Below are 14,934 nucleotides of genomic sequence, written 5' to 3'. Positions count from 1 at the left end.
AATCACTAAAAGCTTTGTGTCTCTTTTCCATGGTCTGTGGGGTTTGAACACTATAATTTTAGGTAATTGTGGCGAGCTCTCAACGATAAGGTCTCATAGGCACTAACGTGGAGAGAGAGAGAGAGGGGTGGTAGATGCAGCCGCCTTCCATTTGAAGAAACTTTTAAAAAAGACAGAGAACTTGATAAAGAGAAAACACATTTCTTATCTTACATCTTCAAAGGATAGTTGTTCACAAATAGGCTAATTATTTTGTTTTTTAGTTTCCATCTCACAAAAGGAGAGAAGTGCTTGTTTTGATGTTCCTCTAACCTTTCAGTCTATGGATTCAGAGCTAATGGGCAACAGTGATTTGGATGATGGCTTTGAATTGTGCTCCAGCTTCGAGGAGTGCTAATTCTTGCCTTGACTCTATTAGGTCTACTCTGATCTTGCCCAAGGTCTGAACCTCTCAGGTAAGAGTAATTGGGATGGAGTTGTGTCTGTTTACAGTGAGGAAGAACCCTGGAGTGCACTCCACGTGGTCAGATACAGGACTATTAAAAATGGCACTACGTCATGGTTTGTTTCCACTCTGCTGTGTGTAGAGATCCCATATGAAACAATACCTTGGCCCACATGACCTGGTGGGGTGATTCAGCCTGCTGGATTATATATCCCACCAGGAATGCTCAGAGGGAACCTCTCTTGGCAGCAGCTTGTGTGTGTGTGTGTGTGTGTGTGGGGGGGGGGTGGGGGGGTGGGGGGGGGGGGGGGGCTTGTAGACAAACAATCCTTTAACGGTTGGTGAAGTGGTCCACAGGGAGGACAGTGATCCCCTTATTGAAACCACTTGTCCAGCATGGTCTGTCCTTGTTGGCTGTGTGAAGCCAAGGTGCTTTGTGATGGTTTGCAGACTCTTCACTGTTTTGTTTTGTCTGGCTCCTCATAACTTGCTCTTTTTTTTATTACTACCACTGGACTGCAGTGGATTTCGGAGGGACTTGATGGGGATATGATCATATCCTGACTTCTCTCCTGCCCCGTGCATCTAGGTCTGGCTGACGTCCAGCCTTGTCTGCTCTCTCCCCTGGCACTTTCCCATCTCCAGCTTGCTCACATTCCAAACTCTCCAGCATGCATGCACATTGCTGATCCCGGCGACTGTTTGGTGGAAGATGGATTACTCCGCAGGCATTTGTTTGACACATCAAGCCAGTTGCGATTGTTCACGTGTCGGAGAAACTAGGGACAAGAGATTGGTTTGACCTTGTCATAATTACTTAGCTGTGTTTGAACAACAACAACAGGAAGAACAACTGAGATGGCACTTTTACCAATAGCCCTGACCTGCAGAACGCAGGACTTCTTAAGCTTCATAAATTTGGAGCCAAAAGTCGATCACGTTTTGTCTAAACATCTTAGATAACCACGAAGAGAGGAAGCAGAGGAAGTAAAAATGAAGCAAAGCTTAAATCAAATCTGAAGGTGTTTTGATGAGTGTGAAAGTGGCCATTGTCTGACATAAACTGGAACTAAATCAAGTAAACTGAGATGTTAATGGTGCAGCTGATGGCTCAACGGGGTCACCAGCAGAAATCCAGAGGTTATTTTGAAAATGGTTCCATATAGGTGGGTAATATCAAAAGACAATTCACTTCACATTTTAAAGATTAAGTTCAAATATAACTGAAGTCCATAAAAGTTTCAGTGTGATCTTGGTACTCCTACAGTGGTGAGACCAGAACCCCAGCAGATGAAAGAAGGCATGCATTTCTAAGTTTTGTTGCAGAATCTTGCAAAAAAAAAATTTGAGAGTAAGGAAATTCAGCTAAATATTTAAAAATCTTTGACCAATCAAAAGTAAGAGGATCAAAATTTAGCTGAAAATTCTCCAAGAAGCCTAAGTTAAACCTCTGGTTTTGTGTAAACTGTTTTAAATAACTCAACGCCACTTCAGTCGTATGGAGTCCAACTTTCACCTATGAATCACTTTTTTAGTCTATCAGAGAGATCCAAAGAGAGTCGTTTTCAGTTTTTTTCCCATTTGATGAATAGCCATTCCTTCAGTTATTGCTAATTTTGTTTGCTATGCTGCTTCCATCAGTTATAGCAAAGTATTCCTAATTAAATAGCCTATTGTGATAAAAAGTTTCATCTTATCTTCAGATTTGAAGCAAGTGAATCAGCATGAATGCAGCCTTCCATCCCCGTCTCCTATAGATCCTGAAAGTCATCAGCATAGGTAGCACCATAAGGCTTTCAGATCAAACCAACCAGGGATTAGTTTATACTTTAGGTGGTTAGTAATTAATTTCTATGGTAGAAAGGATGGCAGAATCCCTCATCTGGCACAGTGGCCCTGAACTAGCACAAGAACTCAACAGGATGTATGATTTTACAATGTGGAGATCTGTTGGAAGCTCCTAAAACATTTGATGAAGGAGTGGTGGAATCATTTCAAATTTGTTATACTGACCTGCATGGTTGCTTCCAGTCTGCAGTTTGAAGGGATTTAGCCCCTTTTTCCTGCTTTTTAAAGGAAACACTTGAGATGTGTGTTTTTCTGCTACTGGAGCCCGTGTTGTGCCAGCTTGCATCTCCTCTCAGCATCCAAGAGCTCTGTCTTCATGTTACACAAGGTCACGCTGAAGTACTGAAGCGATGTAACCTTAGATAGCCATCGTGTCCAGGCAAACAAACAGTGCCCTCTGCCTTGGTCTGAATTAGATTTAGTTGTCTGTTTATCACAGCGCTGCTCACTAAAAGCCTTGGGATTCTTTTATAGCATTGCAAAAACATCCTTAGTGCTATTTCACACTTTGTGCTCATCCAAAAGCCTGAGTAATTTCTTTTAACAGCACTCGATTCTGGCTCTGGCTCCATAATGAAGTGTTGCATTTTTAACAGAACTTTGATCCAGCTTTCTTTTTAACACGTTAGGCCTAACTCAGACACACATGCATCAGTAAACAACAGATGATGCAACATGAAGTCGCTCCATCTAAAAGGCCAGGAATAATGAGCACTGGAGGTGCCCCCCCACCCCCACCCCACACACACACACTCCTTACCCCGAGTAGACAACATTGCCTAATGAGATATTTAATCATTTTGAGAATCCTGAAGGAGGCGCACCCTGCTATGGGTTTTATGATCTGATGACAACATTTACAATCCAACTGTTGCATCAGTTGGACTCAAAGGTCACAATTTTTTCCGCCAAGCTTGGAGGACGTGTTTTTAGTGCTTAATGGTGTGGATTTTACTCACTTAGAGGTCGCTGGCATTCGGTGGAGGAAACGTGTAATCTATTACTCATTGATAATATAATCATTTGCTCACTTAGTAAATCAAATTTTCCACATTTTATTAAAAACAACTGAGTTCGTAACTGCCAAAATATGACCATGGCCTACATGGACTTGTGTTAAAATATTAGCTGCCTCATTGTTTGTCTGCCTGTCTTTCTGTCTGTCTGTCTGTCTGTCTGTCTGCTTTGGACTTCAGTCAGTCAATCAGTCAGATTTTATTTAGAAAGCGCTTTTCAAACAACGTGCTACTCAAAGTGCTTTACAAAATGACCCCAAATTCCCTTAACAGTTTAAAAACATTAACAGACTTATGCAGACTTATGCAAACACACACACACACACACACACACACACACACACACACACACACACACACACACACACACACACACACACACACACACACACACACACACACACATCAGTAAGAATTTATATTCGGCTGAGTCCAGATGAGCCAAGTAAGGTAAGGCAAGGAAACGCCATCAGAGTTGCCGTCTGCCCCGGCAGCATCAGGTCTTCCACACTAAGTCAGGGCGCTCAGAGGAGGGGGAGCATAGACCCCCACCTCCATTGAAACACTACCTGTAGAGCACCCAGGAAACTACAGTCGACCACCGCCCCGGGGGCAGAGGGCCCCTACAGAGGAAACACTGGATTAAAATGAGTAAAAATATAATAAAAGAGCTAATATAAGGGACAAAAGTTAGAAAATAATAAATAAAATCATATAGACAGTAAAATAATAATATTAAATAATGAAACAATGCTAAAATATAATCATATAAAACATGCAAAGACTTGGCAAAACTGTATGCATGAGAATTTTTTTAAAAGTAGGAAACAAAAAGAAAAGCTGTTCGGCCTCTCCTAACTCATGGAGAACGTGGCTGATTTGATTTCATGGATGCAGGTGATGCTTTTACCGTGAGGTGTAACCAGACCGCTGGTCTCTTCTCTCAATGGGAATAAAGTGTTGTGGAATAGAAGACTTATTTTAGCTCATTTTGATACTCTTGAACTTTAGGTCTATGCTTCTTTGTCTGATAAACTTCTGAAAGAAATGTTTCTGAAAAGTCTAGTTTGTCTAAATGATTGGGCCTGTATGTGGTAATAGGTGTTTCTGAACACTGCAAAATAGAAAGAGATTCGTTTTTAAAAACTGAATCTTCTCATGTGCCATTAAAATGACCTTAATGAGACTATGAGACAACCTTTACTGCGTGCACATCTAAAACTGGTTATCTTCTAGAGTCAGCCTGTTAGCTAACAGATGTTAAATAAAACAAAAATGAAAAAGCAGGTACACTGAGAAACCATTTTATTAAAATAATCAGTCAGTATGAGTTTAACATGCAGGATAAACATCAAAATAGTCTCCTACATCTATCTCCTGCAGTTATAAAATAACTGATGGAACTCTAGGATTTGAAAAGCCTGACAGATCTACTACGCCACACTGTCACTTAACATACATGGACTCACCCATCTTGGCTCGAGACGTGGAAGGCTGTTATGTAAGCATCCAGTAAAGAGCAGAATGTGTTTTAGTTAGACCCTAACTGTTAGCATTAGCAACACCACCACACAGCAGAACTCTTTCAGGCTAGTGTTACCTGTGGAAATAAAACATCGACGTTACAAAGCAAAGGAAGATTGCACAATATTGGATTGTATTGCTCATATTGCTTTATGGTCAGTGCTCATCACTCCACTACTTTTCACCATTAGATGGCTGAGGGTGAAATTAATCCTTTAAACTTGTCAAGCCTTTAATTTTGCATGTTTGTGTGAAAGAAACTAGAAAGTTCATGCAGTTTTAGTGGAGTCACAGCAGAAATGTCTTCAGGTTTGAACACAAATACAACATATCTGCACAGCTCCATGTGTGTAAAGGTCAGTAAAAAGATGTTATTCTTTTGTAATTTGAGTAAAATGAGCCTTTACATTTGGATTTTATGAGCCAGAAAGGAGACTAGATTACAGACGTCTAAATCATCTCACCTGTCTTTCCTGCATACGTATATCATGCAAGCTTTGGGAACTTTGCACCAAGATGAATCTATCACAGCTGAGTATGCTTGGATAAACATCTTCCATCGCTCATGGTCTCATAATCGACAGTGCTCAGGAACCACTTGACGTGTGAATCATTCATACCACCCATAAATAATAAAACCCTGGCAGCCAGTTAGCAGCACCTGCAACTTGAAACAGTAGTTGGTGAAACACAATCTTTTAGCTCGTGAACTAATGTGTTTCACCTGCCTGGGCCGTCGCTGCCAGACCGCCTCCAGCCAAAGATAGGCCAAGGGAACAAAACCCTTCTTCCTGCTTCCATCCTACAACCCACCACCTCCTCCTGACCTTGCTTCCTCTTCCGCCAATGGATTTTTCCCCAAATCTCTTTGATATGTTCTTGTCCCATGAGAGGCTGGGTAGTGTGAACTGGAAGTGTGAAGCATAATTATTTCCTCCCCGAAAATTGCACTTCTGCCCTAATTAGTTCACTCCTCAAAAGTGGGCCTTGCATTATTTACACATCAAGGGGACACGCAGGGCGGGAGATAAATATTCATTGTTTGTTGACTTTGCCCCGGTCCCTCGGCTCGGGTGCAAGTTGAGTAGAGAGCCGCTGTCATTGTGACTTGTTTATGAATAATCTGTCTTGTTCCCCTGTAATTATCTCTGCTCAGGCTGGTGGGCCGACACCGACTCGTAGCGGGTTTAATAAGTAGACAACATCGTCCTTTGTGCTCAGACAAATCAGATGAATTGAATAAAGTGATCTGTTGTATTTGTGACTTTGCACTAACTTGACCTTTTGGCATCAACCACAAACAGCAGAAGCAGGTTTTATCCACAGAGACTGTGACACCGTTTCTGCCGTCGTCACTCACAAACTTCCTGATCCTGGGTTGTTTTTAATGAGATGAGGAGCATGCAGCAGATGCTATTCAGAGAGTCCTGCTTCTGTTGGATGCAGACTCGTTTGGTGGAATATATGAAGACCTTTTTTTCCTGTCTGCATGAATAGACTGCTGCGTCCGTCCCTCCACCTCAGTGTTCCTAAGGCCTTGAGGCCCCATTGTCTGCCCCATCAGTGCCCAACGGGAAGTGGCTGTTGCGTCACAATGATGCACCTTTTGTAGATTTCTGACAGCTGATTCAATCCCATTTGTTATTTTATTGTGTGTGCCACAGGAGGTTGTGAAGCAGAGGTGCAGGCATCACACAAGAATTACCATAATCACTGTCAACATTAATGGAGATCCCATCACTGGAGAATTTAAACAAGGCTTTTCCATATTTATGGAAGCAATAAACAGAGAATGTGCTGCAAAATGTCTGTTATGATTCAAAAGTGAGCCATGTTTACTGGCTTTGAAATGGATATTTGGGTTAGTGGATGAGGAGGAGGAGGAGGGGTTGGGAGTTTAGGTTGTGGGGTATTACTGGAAATATAATATTGCCACACTAGACTTGGAACTGAGACCATAAATGTCTCACTCTCACTGTCTCCAGGGTTTCTACTTTCCCTGAGCCAACTGGATAGGCCACTGCTTTCTTAGCTATAGGTGGTTGGAAGCACCATTGTGAACTTACTTCATGATTGTTTGCTAACAAACATCATGTATTTATTGTGTTTTTGTCAGTTTTCCACAGAGAAATTTTAAAATGATTCCTCCACAGACCTGCTTTTTCTCTCAGCATGACCCACTCAAATCCTTTACTGTAAAACTGGAAGCATGCTATTGCTCAGAATATTACTGCATGACAAGGCGTAACATTTTTCATTGTTTAAACCCTTAAAGTGTAACCATGACAAAGCAAAAGGCCAACAACAATAACTCCAGTGGTGGGCAGGGGGGCTCCAAATGTGGTCACAAGGTCTTTGGAAATTCTCTTGTCTAAAGTGATGATACATTACACTTTGACAGTTATTTTTATGTTAGTCACATATTTTGTAATAATTTTGTAAAATTTGTTTTATACTTTGCGGTATTTTTTGTTTTTGTGAAGCGCCTCATGATTTTTATCTGTAGAGGCGCTTTATAAAAGATCGTTTTTTGTCTCTTAAATCTTGGCGTAAGTCAGCCCACTTCTGCATCAGTAATAAATGTAAATTATCAGAGCGTGTCACTCATTATGCAAAGTGACGGTTATGCATACGGGGGTCTGCGGTCTACTGTAATGTGTGTTTATTTTGGTTTCTGAGACTTGAAAGTGAAACTCCCTGAGCTGCAGTTAGTTTGTTCTACTGTTACACTCACTGCATGTCTCTACGGAGAAAAAATAGTCAAGTTAATTTCTAAATGAGCTCTAGTGACAGACAGGTATATAGACGAAAAGGACTGCTGTTATCTCGGCCTATGTTAATGTACGGCAGTTTTACCTGTACAAAACAATACTACAAAAATTTGCAAAACCGTACCTATTTTTTTGTCCATGTAAATGATTTGCTGTCTAGAATGGTTCATCTAAAATAGAACTATTACATTCATCAGGTTAGTTTCTTTTTAGTTATTACTCAGCATCAATAATAAAACGTGGTGGGAAAGGTTTTTAAAAGCCATTTTTATGTCCTAATCTTTCTTCCTTTGTGCCTTAATTGCTTGTTTTGCACTTTTTAACTATATGTGTCATACAGCGCTTTGTGACTCAGTCTGTGAAAGGTGCACATAAATTACCCTTACCTTTACATGTTAGCATGGTAGACTAAGCCAGACTGAGTAAAACTAATACATAAGTGCTGCATCTTTGGCTTTCTCTAGTTGTATACAACTATTTTTCTCCTTTCTGCTTCATGATGTCACAGTTTTCCGTGTCTAGCCTTTCGAAAGTCGACAGGTAATACGTTTTGCACGTGCAGCTTCTGCATCTTCTGAAATCCAAGATGACAGAAAGGCTTTTTTCTTCCTTTTGAACTCAACAGCTGTAGCAGGTAGAATTTATTAGCAGATCTTTAAAGGAAACTCTGGTGTTTATTCTTCTTCTGCAGGTGGAGATCACGCTGCAGGACGTCAACGACAACCCACCAGTTTTTCCTAATGATATTCTTGATGTGACCATTGAGGAGAATGTCGGAGATGGCTTCAAGATAATGCAACTAACAGCCACAGATGCAGATCAGGTAAGCCTTCCAAACCTTCTGTTCGGTCTGTTTTAGTGCTTTTCTGTGCCCATTTTCCACTCAGCTGCTTTTAGAGCAAATATCTTTGAGGTAAATTATGACTTAAATTGTTCTTACTGAAAGCTAAAGTTGAAAAAAAGGTCTGTTTTTAACTAGAGTAAAATCACAATTTTACTTTTTTGTTTTTTTCATAGTAAAATAAACTATAAGGGTAGGAAAAAAGGAAATAATAATGAGTAGATGCCAGGGAACTGCATATGCCTGAATGTTCACAAAGGAATGCCTTTATCACTCTTCTGATGAGGGAGGCGGGTAATGTGGATGCAATTTTTCAAAAATAAAAGTAACAATTACAAGTTTCCAATCTTTTTAGAAAAACAATTGTTAATCTCATAGTTTCTCCTTTAGTTATTATCTACATAAGGTGAAAAAAAAATTGCAAAAGTCCATTTATTTTAGATATTCAACCTAGACTGAGAGACCATCTAAAGGCTCAGGAGCCTTTTGCAGGTGTTCTGGATTCATTAGCTGATTAGAGTGTGACACTGAGTCTAGAATATTGATCCTTTTCACAATATTCTAATTGTCTGAGATTTTAAATGTGGGGTTTTCATCAGCTGTAAGCCATAATCATCACAATTATAACAAATAAAGCGTGAAATATCTAGCTTTGCATGTAATGAGTCTGTCTCATGTATTAGTTTTACCTTTTAAGTGAAATTACTGACATAAATGAACATTTTTAGCTGCTTTAGCCAGGATCTGGACATTAACCCTTTGGTGCATAATGGTCACTACAGTGGACAGGTACTCAAAATTGTTATTTATTTATTTTTGCTATTAAGCACAGCTGTTGAAGACTTTATTGCATTTCAGCCTCTCCATTTGGACTTCAGTAAGTCAAGCCAACATATTTCATGTTCAGAATACACGCTGTCCACTGAGATGGACATGTAATAAACTATGTGTAAATTAAATGTTACAAAAAATATGTAAATATGAAATTTGTTTCATTCACACCTAAAGATGAATGAAAAAAATTGTTTAAAAAATCATGGTTGAAGATTTCATAATTCATGCATCAGAGGGTTAAATCCAGCAGTGAGTGAAATGCGGAGTCTTGTTGGCATTTCAAAGGTCTGTGGTCCTTCAGCCGTGGGACGCTGTTGAAGAGAACGGAAAGAGTCCAGCTAAAGAGAGGAGAGAGATTAGAACGAAGGCATATCGACTTAGATTTAAAGTTAATGTATGAGGCCACGCATTTTTGTATTGCACAGCTGTTGCTTCCCTTTGCTCTGAAAGCCAAGAAAAGATCTACTTATTGATATTTTTTACTTCTCGTTTTGACTGAGTAGTTAGGGACATAGCAATGTTGTCTCTCTCTCTCTCTCTCTCTCTCTCTCTCTCTCTCTCTCTCTCTCTGTTATACGCACACACACACACGCATGCACACACATACGCACACACACATGCACGCACACACACGCACGCACGCACGCACGCACGCACGCACACACACACACACACACACACACACACACACACACACACACACACACACACACACACACACACACACAAACAAAAGTAGAAGAAAATTGTAAACAAATGAGCCTTCATTGGAATAATCATTAACAATTGATTCAGAGGTAACTTATATTTCACTCAGCAATTTTAATTCTAGCAAAACAAAAGACATAAAGACATAGCTGCCTTTTTAGGAACTGCAGATTCGGATGATGTTTACTCCAAACTTTACTTTTTCTATGAATAGATTGCTAAACAAAAGCCTGTATTTTAGTCCAGCTCTCTTTGGAGCCAGATATGAGACCGGCCAAGCTTTTGCCCACATCCTTACTCAGGAAACTTGAGTTACTCTGACTCTCAGAGAACAGAGCGTATTGGAGTCCTCGTTGAGAAAGCCACATGTGTGAGCCAGTGCAGAATGCACAACAGTGGCCGGGCAGCTGATGGGCGGAATTCAGGCACCAGAATGTTCCCATCAAATTCAACGGTACAATAACTTCTAGCTGAAATGACAGAAGAGACTGCAGTTTGTTTTAGAAGAGAATCTGATAAAAAATACTTTCATAAAGACATTTAGTCTCTTGAAATGTGTGCCATTCCAGGAGAAATTAATATGCTGTCTTTTGTGTGGTGAAGGGTTTTGATGGGGTTCAAGCAGGGAAAAATGCCACAGGAAGAAGAAGATTAAAACAGCGATCAGGGCAGGAGAGTTTTAAATCCAACCGTAGTGATGTGCAGGAACACATGCTACAGGGATAGCTGAGATACACACCTTCATTGCTACACCTTAGGTCTTCAGCAGCTGTCAGAGGCTTCACCGTTGAGCTGTTGTAGCTGCTTTTCCAGGAGTTTGTGTTATTATTGGATCTGTGCTCTTACACACAGGAAGCTCACCATCACTGCTTAGCACCGTTCACTTCTCACAGGAGGCACAGGCTCTAAAAACAACCACTCATCTGCTAAATGGGTTTCCATCTGCTCCTCAAAACTACTTAATTGGTCATCCGGCGTCCCTTCACCCATGCTAACAACCCTCAGAGAGCTGTAAAGTAGCCAGACTCTTTAGGGTCGAGAGGTGGAGCAGCATCATCGTGTTTGTGTACATGTTAATGATGGCGCTGTGATGTGAGGGACTTCGGCCTACATGGACCTCCTGCTCAGTGTCTCCCACCTCCTCTGCTCTGCCTTTGAATCATATCAGAAATATTAATTGGCAAACCATGGGTGTTGGGTTCCGGACCGCAGTGCAGGTGGCTAATGGGATCGCCAGAACCGGAGCAACTGATTGATGACAGCGGGGTCCTTGATGGGCAGATTTTTGCTCCTTTCTCCTTCCTTTTTTTTACTGGGTTTTATCCCAGACAGAGTCTCTGGTAATGCAGTGAAACAAGGCCAGAAAGAGAGAGGTTAAAAAAAAAAGACTCATAAAATGAAAAAGGGATAAGCAAAAATCCTGAACCTGGCCTGACAATACTGACTCTGTCTAAAGCTTTTGGCTTACGTGTGCACGCTTGAACTGGTTGTGCTTTTGCTGAAGTCTATAAAAAGACAGACTTCAGAATGTTTTATTTGTTTTGGTGAAAGAGAGAACTTTATCTTTTTGTCAAATCAAGCCAAACCATTATAACATTAACTAAGAGAAACGCTGAGATGTCCTCTCCACATGCGCGTAAAATGTTTTACAGTTCTGTTCCTCAGTCCTCCAGCAGCGGGATGCCAGTGCTGTGCGTGATTTTTACAGACTGCTGCTAGGAAGCTCCAGAAGCTGCACAGATTTCAGCCTGTATTATAGATCAGGTTTGAGGTTTTGAGTTTTTAGGAAATTTATCTCCTGTCAAAAATTATAGGGAAGCAAAAGCAAGCACTGGAATACCGGAATATTTTGGAATGATTCGTTTCAATTTAGTTTCATTTGTTTTTTTACTTTTATTGATCTAAGCTGCAACAGTCATAAGGGCCAAAAATGTCAGATACAGCAGAAAGCAACCAAGCACATTCCTATAGAAAGCAACATTTTTTACACTTTTAACCAAGCAGATGTATGGCTTAGTTCTAAATACACATAGATGCATAAAGGCTCTATAAACAGATTTTTAAATACATAATCAGTGAGAAGTTTTGTCCTTTAAGTAAGTAAATGTCGATCTGAGTCAGCTAAAAGCAACACCTCTCTCACTATGAGCCTAGTCATTGTTCTGCTGGGATCAAACAGCATCACACAGACTCCATCCGAAGCTGCAAGAGTCTCTTTTTTAGCTTAACTGTAACTGGAGCCTTCGCTTCAATCGTCTCACTGAGTAGCAGACGCTTTTTGAAGTTGCTTTAGCTTTTTGGCTGAAGACACAAAGAGAGACAATTTATCTGATCTCTCATTGTTCCAACACAAATATAAATGTCAGACTCTGTCATCAGGCTCATTCACGTGTCATCACATTCGGTCTTCTTCTCTTGTTCCAAAGCCTCTCAGCAAAGCCACCGCATGTGTCACAGAGCTTGTTCTGGTCCAAGGTTACAGACACAGATGGTCTATCGGGTCACTTTGTGGAGGGAAACCTTTCAAAGGATATTGGAACATTTTAGTGTGTTTGTGTGCAACAGTTGGGATAGTAAGTATCTTACCTGCTCTGGAAAGCTTCCTAAACAGCCTGTGTTTGAGAAGTACACATGTATGACTGAAATATCCCTTTAAATGCTAAAAAGCATTTGTAGGATAGCAACAATCAACTTTTATTTTATTTTGCTAGTGACATTTTTTTCTTTAATAACCAAAATGTTCTGAATAAACATGTTTTTTTAGGTTTAAAGTTCTGTTTTTATCACAAAGTATTCAACTCTTAGAAATTATATATTTTTAAAAGATCAGCTTCAATAAAAACACATTTTTTTAATGATTATTTCTGATTATAATCGGCCCTTCTGAGGTATTCATGCGGGCTGAACATAAAAATTGTCTCACATCTATCTCCTGCATTAGCTTCTGATAGAAAATAGACGTGAAACTCTAGGATTTGAAAAGCGCGACAGATCTACGTCACACTGTCACTTACCTTCATAGACTCGCCCATCTTGTCTCACGACGGGGAAGGCTGTTGTTGTTTTAGCGTCCAGGAAACAGCAGAGCATGTTAATTAGATGCTAACTGTTAGCAACTCCACCACACAGCGGAAATCCTTCAGGTTTGTGTTATTTGTGGAGATAAAACATCAATACTGCAGAGCAAACAGACTCACTTCTGTAAACATCATTGGAACATTCTTGAAAAAAAAAAAAGAACCAAAAATGGAATTAGACTCACTTCTACTTTCTGAAACGGGTGCACCAGAGCTTCTTTCCCACAGAGATTGACTTACAAGGCATTCATTTATACTAGAGACCACTGCAAATGCTTTGAAAAACTGTGTAATTGTTCCTTATTAAACAACCAGCATTGCAGAGCAAACAAAGTCAGTGGTAGAGTTGTGTTGCTGTTTGCCAATCAGAGGTGAGATGTCTGAATATGAGGAAATAAGACTCCAAATTCTGTCGTCTGAAGCTATTTTCTCCTCCAGCTGACTTTTACATCCTCAAACAGGCACACCAGCGGGGTTTCTTTCCCTCAGAGAACGTCTTACAAGGGTTTGGAAATTCATTCCTACTAATGACCACTGCAAATATGTAAAAACAAGACTAAAGTTGAACTTTAGGACAGCTCTTTATCCCAAAAGTCATGTTTTCTTTGTCATTATTTTTTGTATTTTTTTTCTATAATTTTTTAAGAAAACTATTAAATGGTTTAATTATTTCACAGTAATTTGTAATTTTTTTTGTTTGTGAATAAGTGATTTTTATTGCCTAAGGTACATAAATAATTCACTGGGACCTCAGTAGTCTCTTGTTAACTTTCTAACACCATGGCTGAATATTTATTCTAATTATCAACCAGGGATAATCCCCTCTACCCTTCCCTTTATTTTGACTTAATCACCCTCATTACTAATTTCACAATATATTCCAAATGTAATACTTCCTGTTTGTGGGCCGTCTCAATGAAAAATCTGGTTTCTCTCCAGCTTTATGTGTAAAGCTACTGGAACTGGACCTGATCATTGCACCAGACAACAAGAGTGGGTCACAACATGTATTTATTAAAAGATAACAGTAGAGGCACAGAGGACGATAAAGAAGGAGCCTTGGCCAGATCAGGGTTTGGATTTATGATCCAGAAATACCCCTGGAACGCTGGTCAGCAGCTCACCAATCTAATGCTTTTGCTGCTTAGATGGAGGCAGGCACAGGTGACAGGAATCTGATGATTGTATGAAGGTGATTAATGTGCGAGGCAAAGTTTATTTAGGTGCATTAAACACCGTGCATTGGTTTCCATCTTTCACCTCAGGGTCCAAATGCTCTTGTGACGTACACCATCATCAGCGGGGCAGACGACAGTTTTCGGATTGACCCTGAATCCGGTGACCTGATTGCCACCAAGAAGCTGGACAGGGAACGCAGATCCAAATATTCCCTTCTGGTGAGAGCAGATGATGGAAAACAGTCGTCCGACATGAGGCTGAACATCACTGTCAAAGACGTCAACGACCACACGCCCAAGTTCTCCCGAGCAACATATTCATTCGATATCCCTGAAGACATGGCACCAGGTGAGGTCACTTAATGGAGCGTACAGTTACAAGCTAAACACTCAGGAATGGATGGAACAGTCAGTGTTTTGTCTCATGGAAAAGCTTTCAGACCAATCTTGCACAACTCCCTGGGAGGACTTCTAGATATTCTTTTTTTCTTTTAAACATGTTTATGTGAGTGCTGTGGTTCCTCAAATCTTTATATTTTTCCTCAGGCGTAAAATGAAGAGTTTAGTAGGTCAACGGAGCAACAACTGATATTTGATTTATGTGGAAATCCATCACCAGTCTTTGTGATTTACAGGGATTCTGGCAGCTGTCTGGAAGGCCTCACTCATCCTCTCAGCATTGTAAACATGTA

At 40.4% G+C, this 14,934-nt stretch overlaps 1 protein-coding gene across 1 annotated transcript in view; it reads left to right on the top strand.

Annotated features, from left to right (window-relative positions):
- Positions 1 to 14,934, top strand: part of fat4 (FAT atypical cadherin 4) — a 145,240-nt gene that overhangs the window by 65,168 nt on the left and 65,138 nt on the right. The window contains exons 2-3 of the mRNA XM_054739360.2: positions 8,296 to 8,427; positions 14,330 to 14,591. Coding sequence (XP_054595335.2) covers positions 8,296 to 8,427; positions 14,330 to 14,591 — 394 coding nt within the window. The remainder of the gene's footprint in view (positions 1 to 8,295; positions 8,428 to 14,329; positions 14,592 to 14,934) is intronic.

This window comes from Nothobranchius furzeri, chromosome 1 (genome assembly GCF_043380555.1).
Source record: "Nothobranchius furzeri strain GRZ-AD chromosome 1, NfurGRZ-RIMD1, whole genome shotgun sequence".
NCBI classification, from domain to species: domain Eukaryota; kingdom Metazoa; phylum Chordata; class Actinopteri; order Cyprinodontiformes; family Nothobranchiidae; genus Nothobranchius; species Nothobranchius furzeri.
Note: the sequence above shows the minus strand (reverse complement) of the source record. Positions and strands in the feature narration are given on the sequence as shown.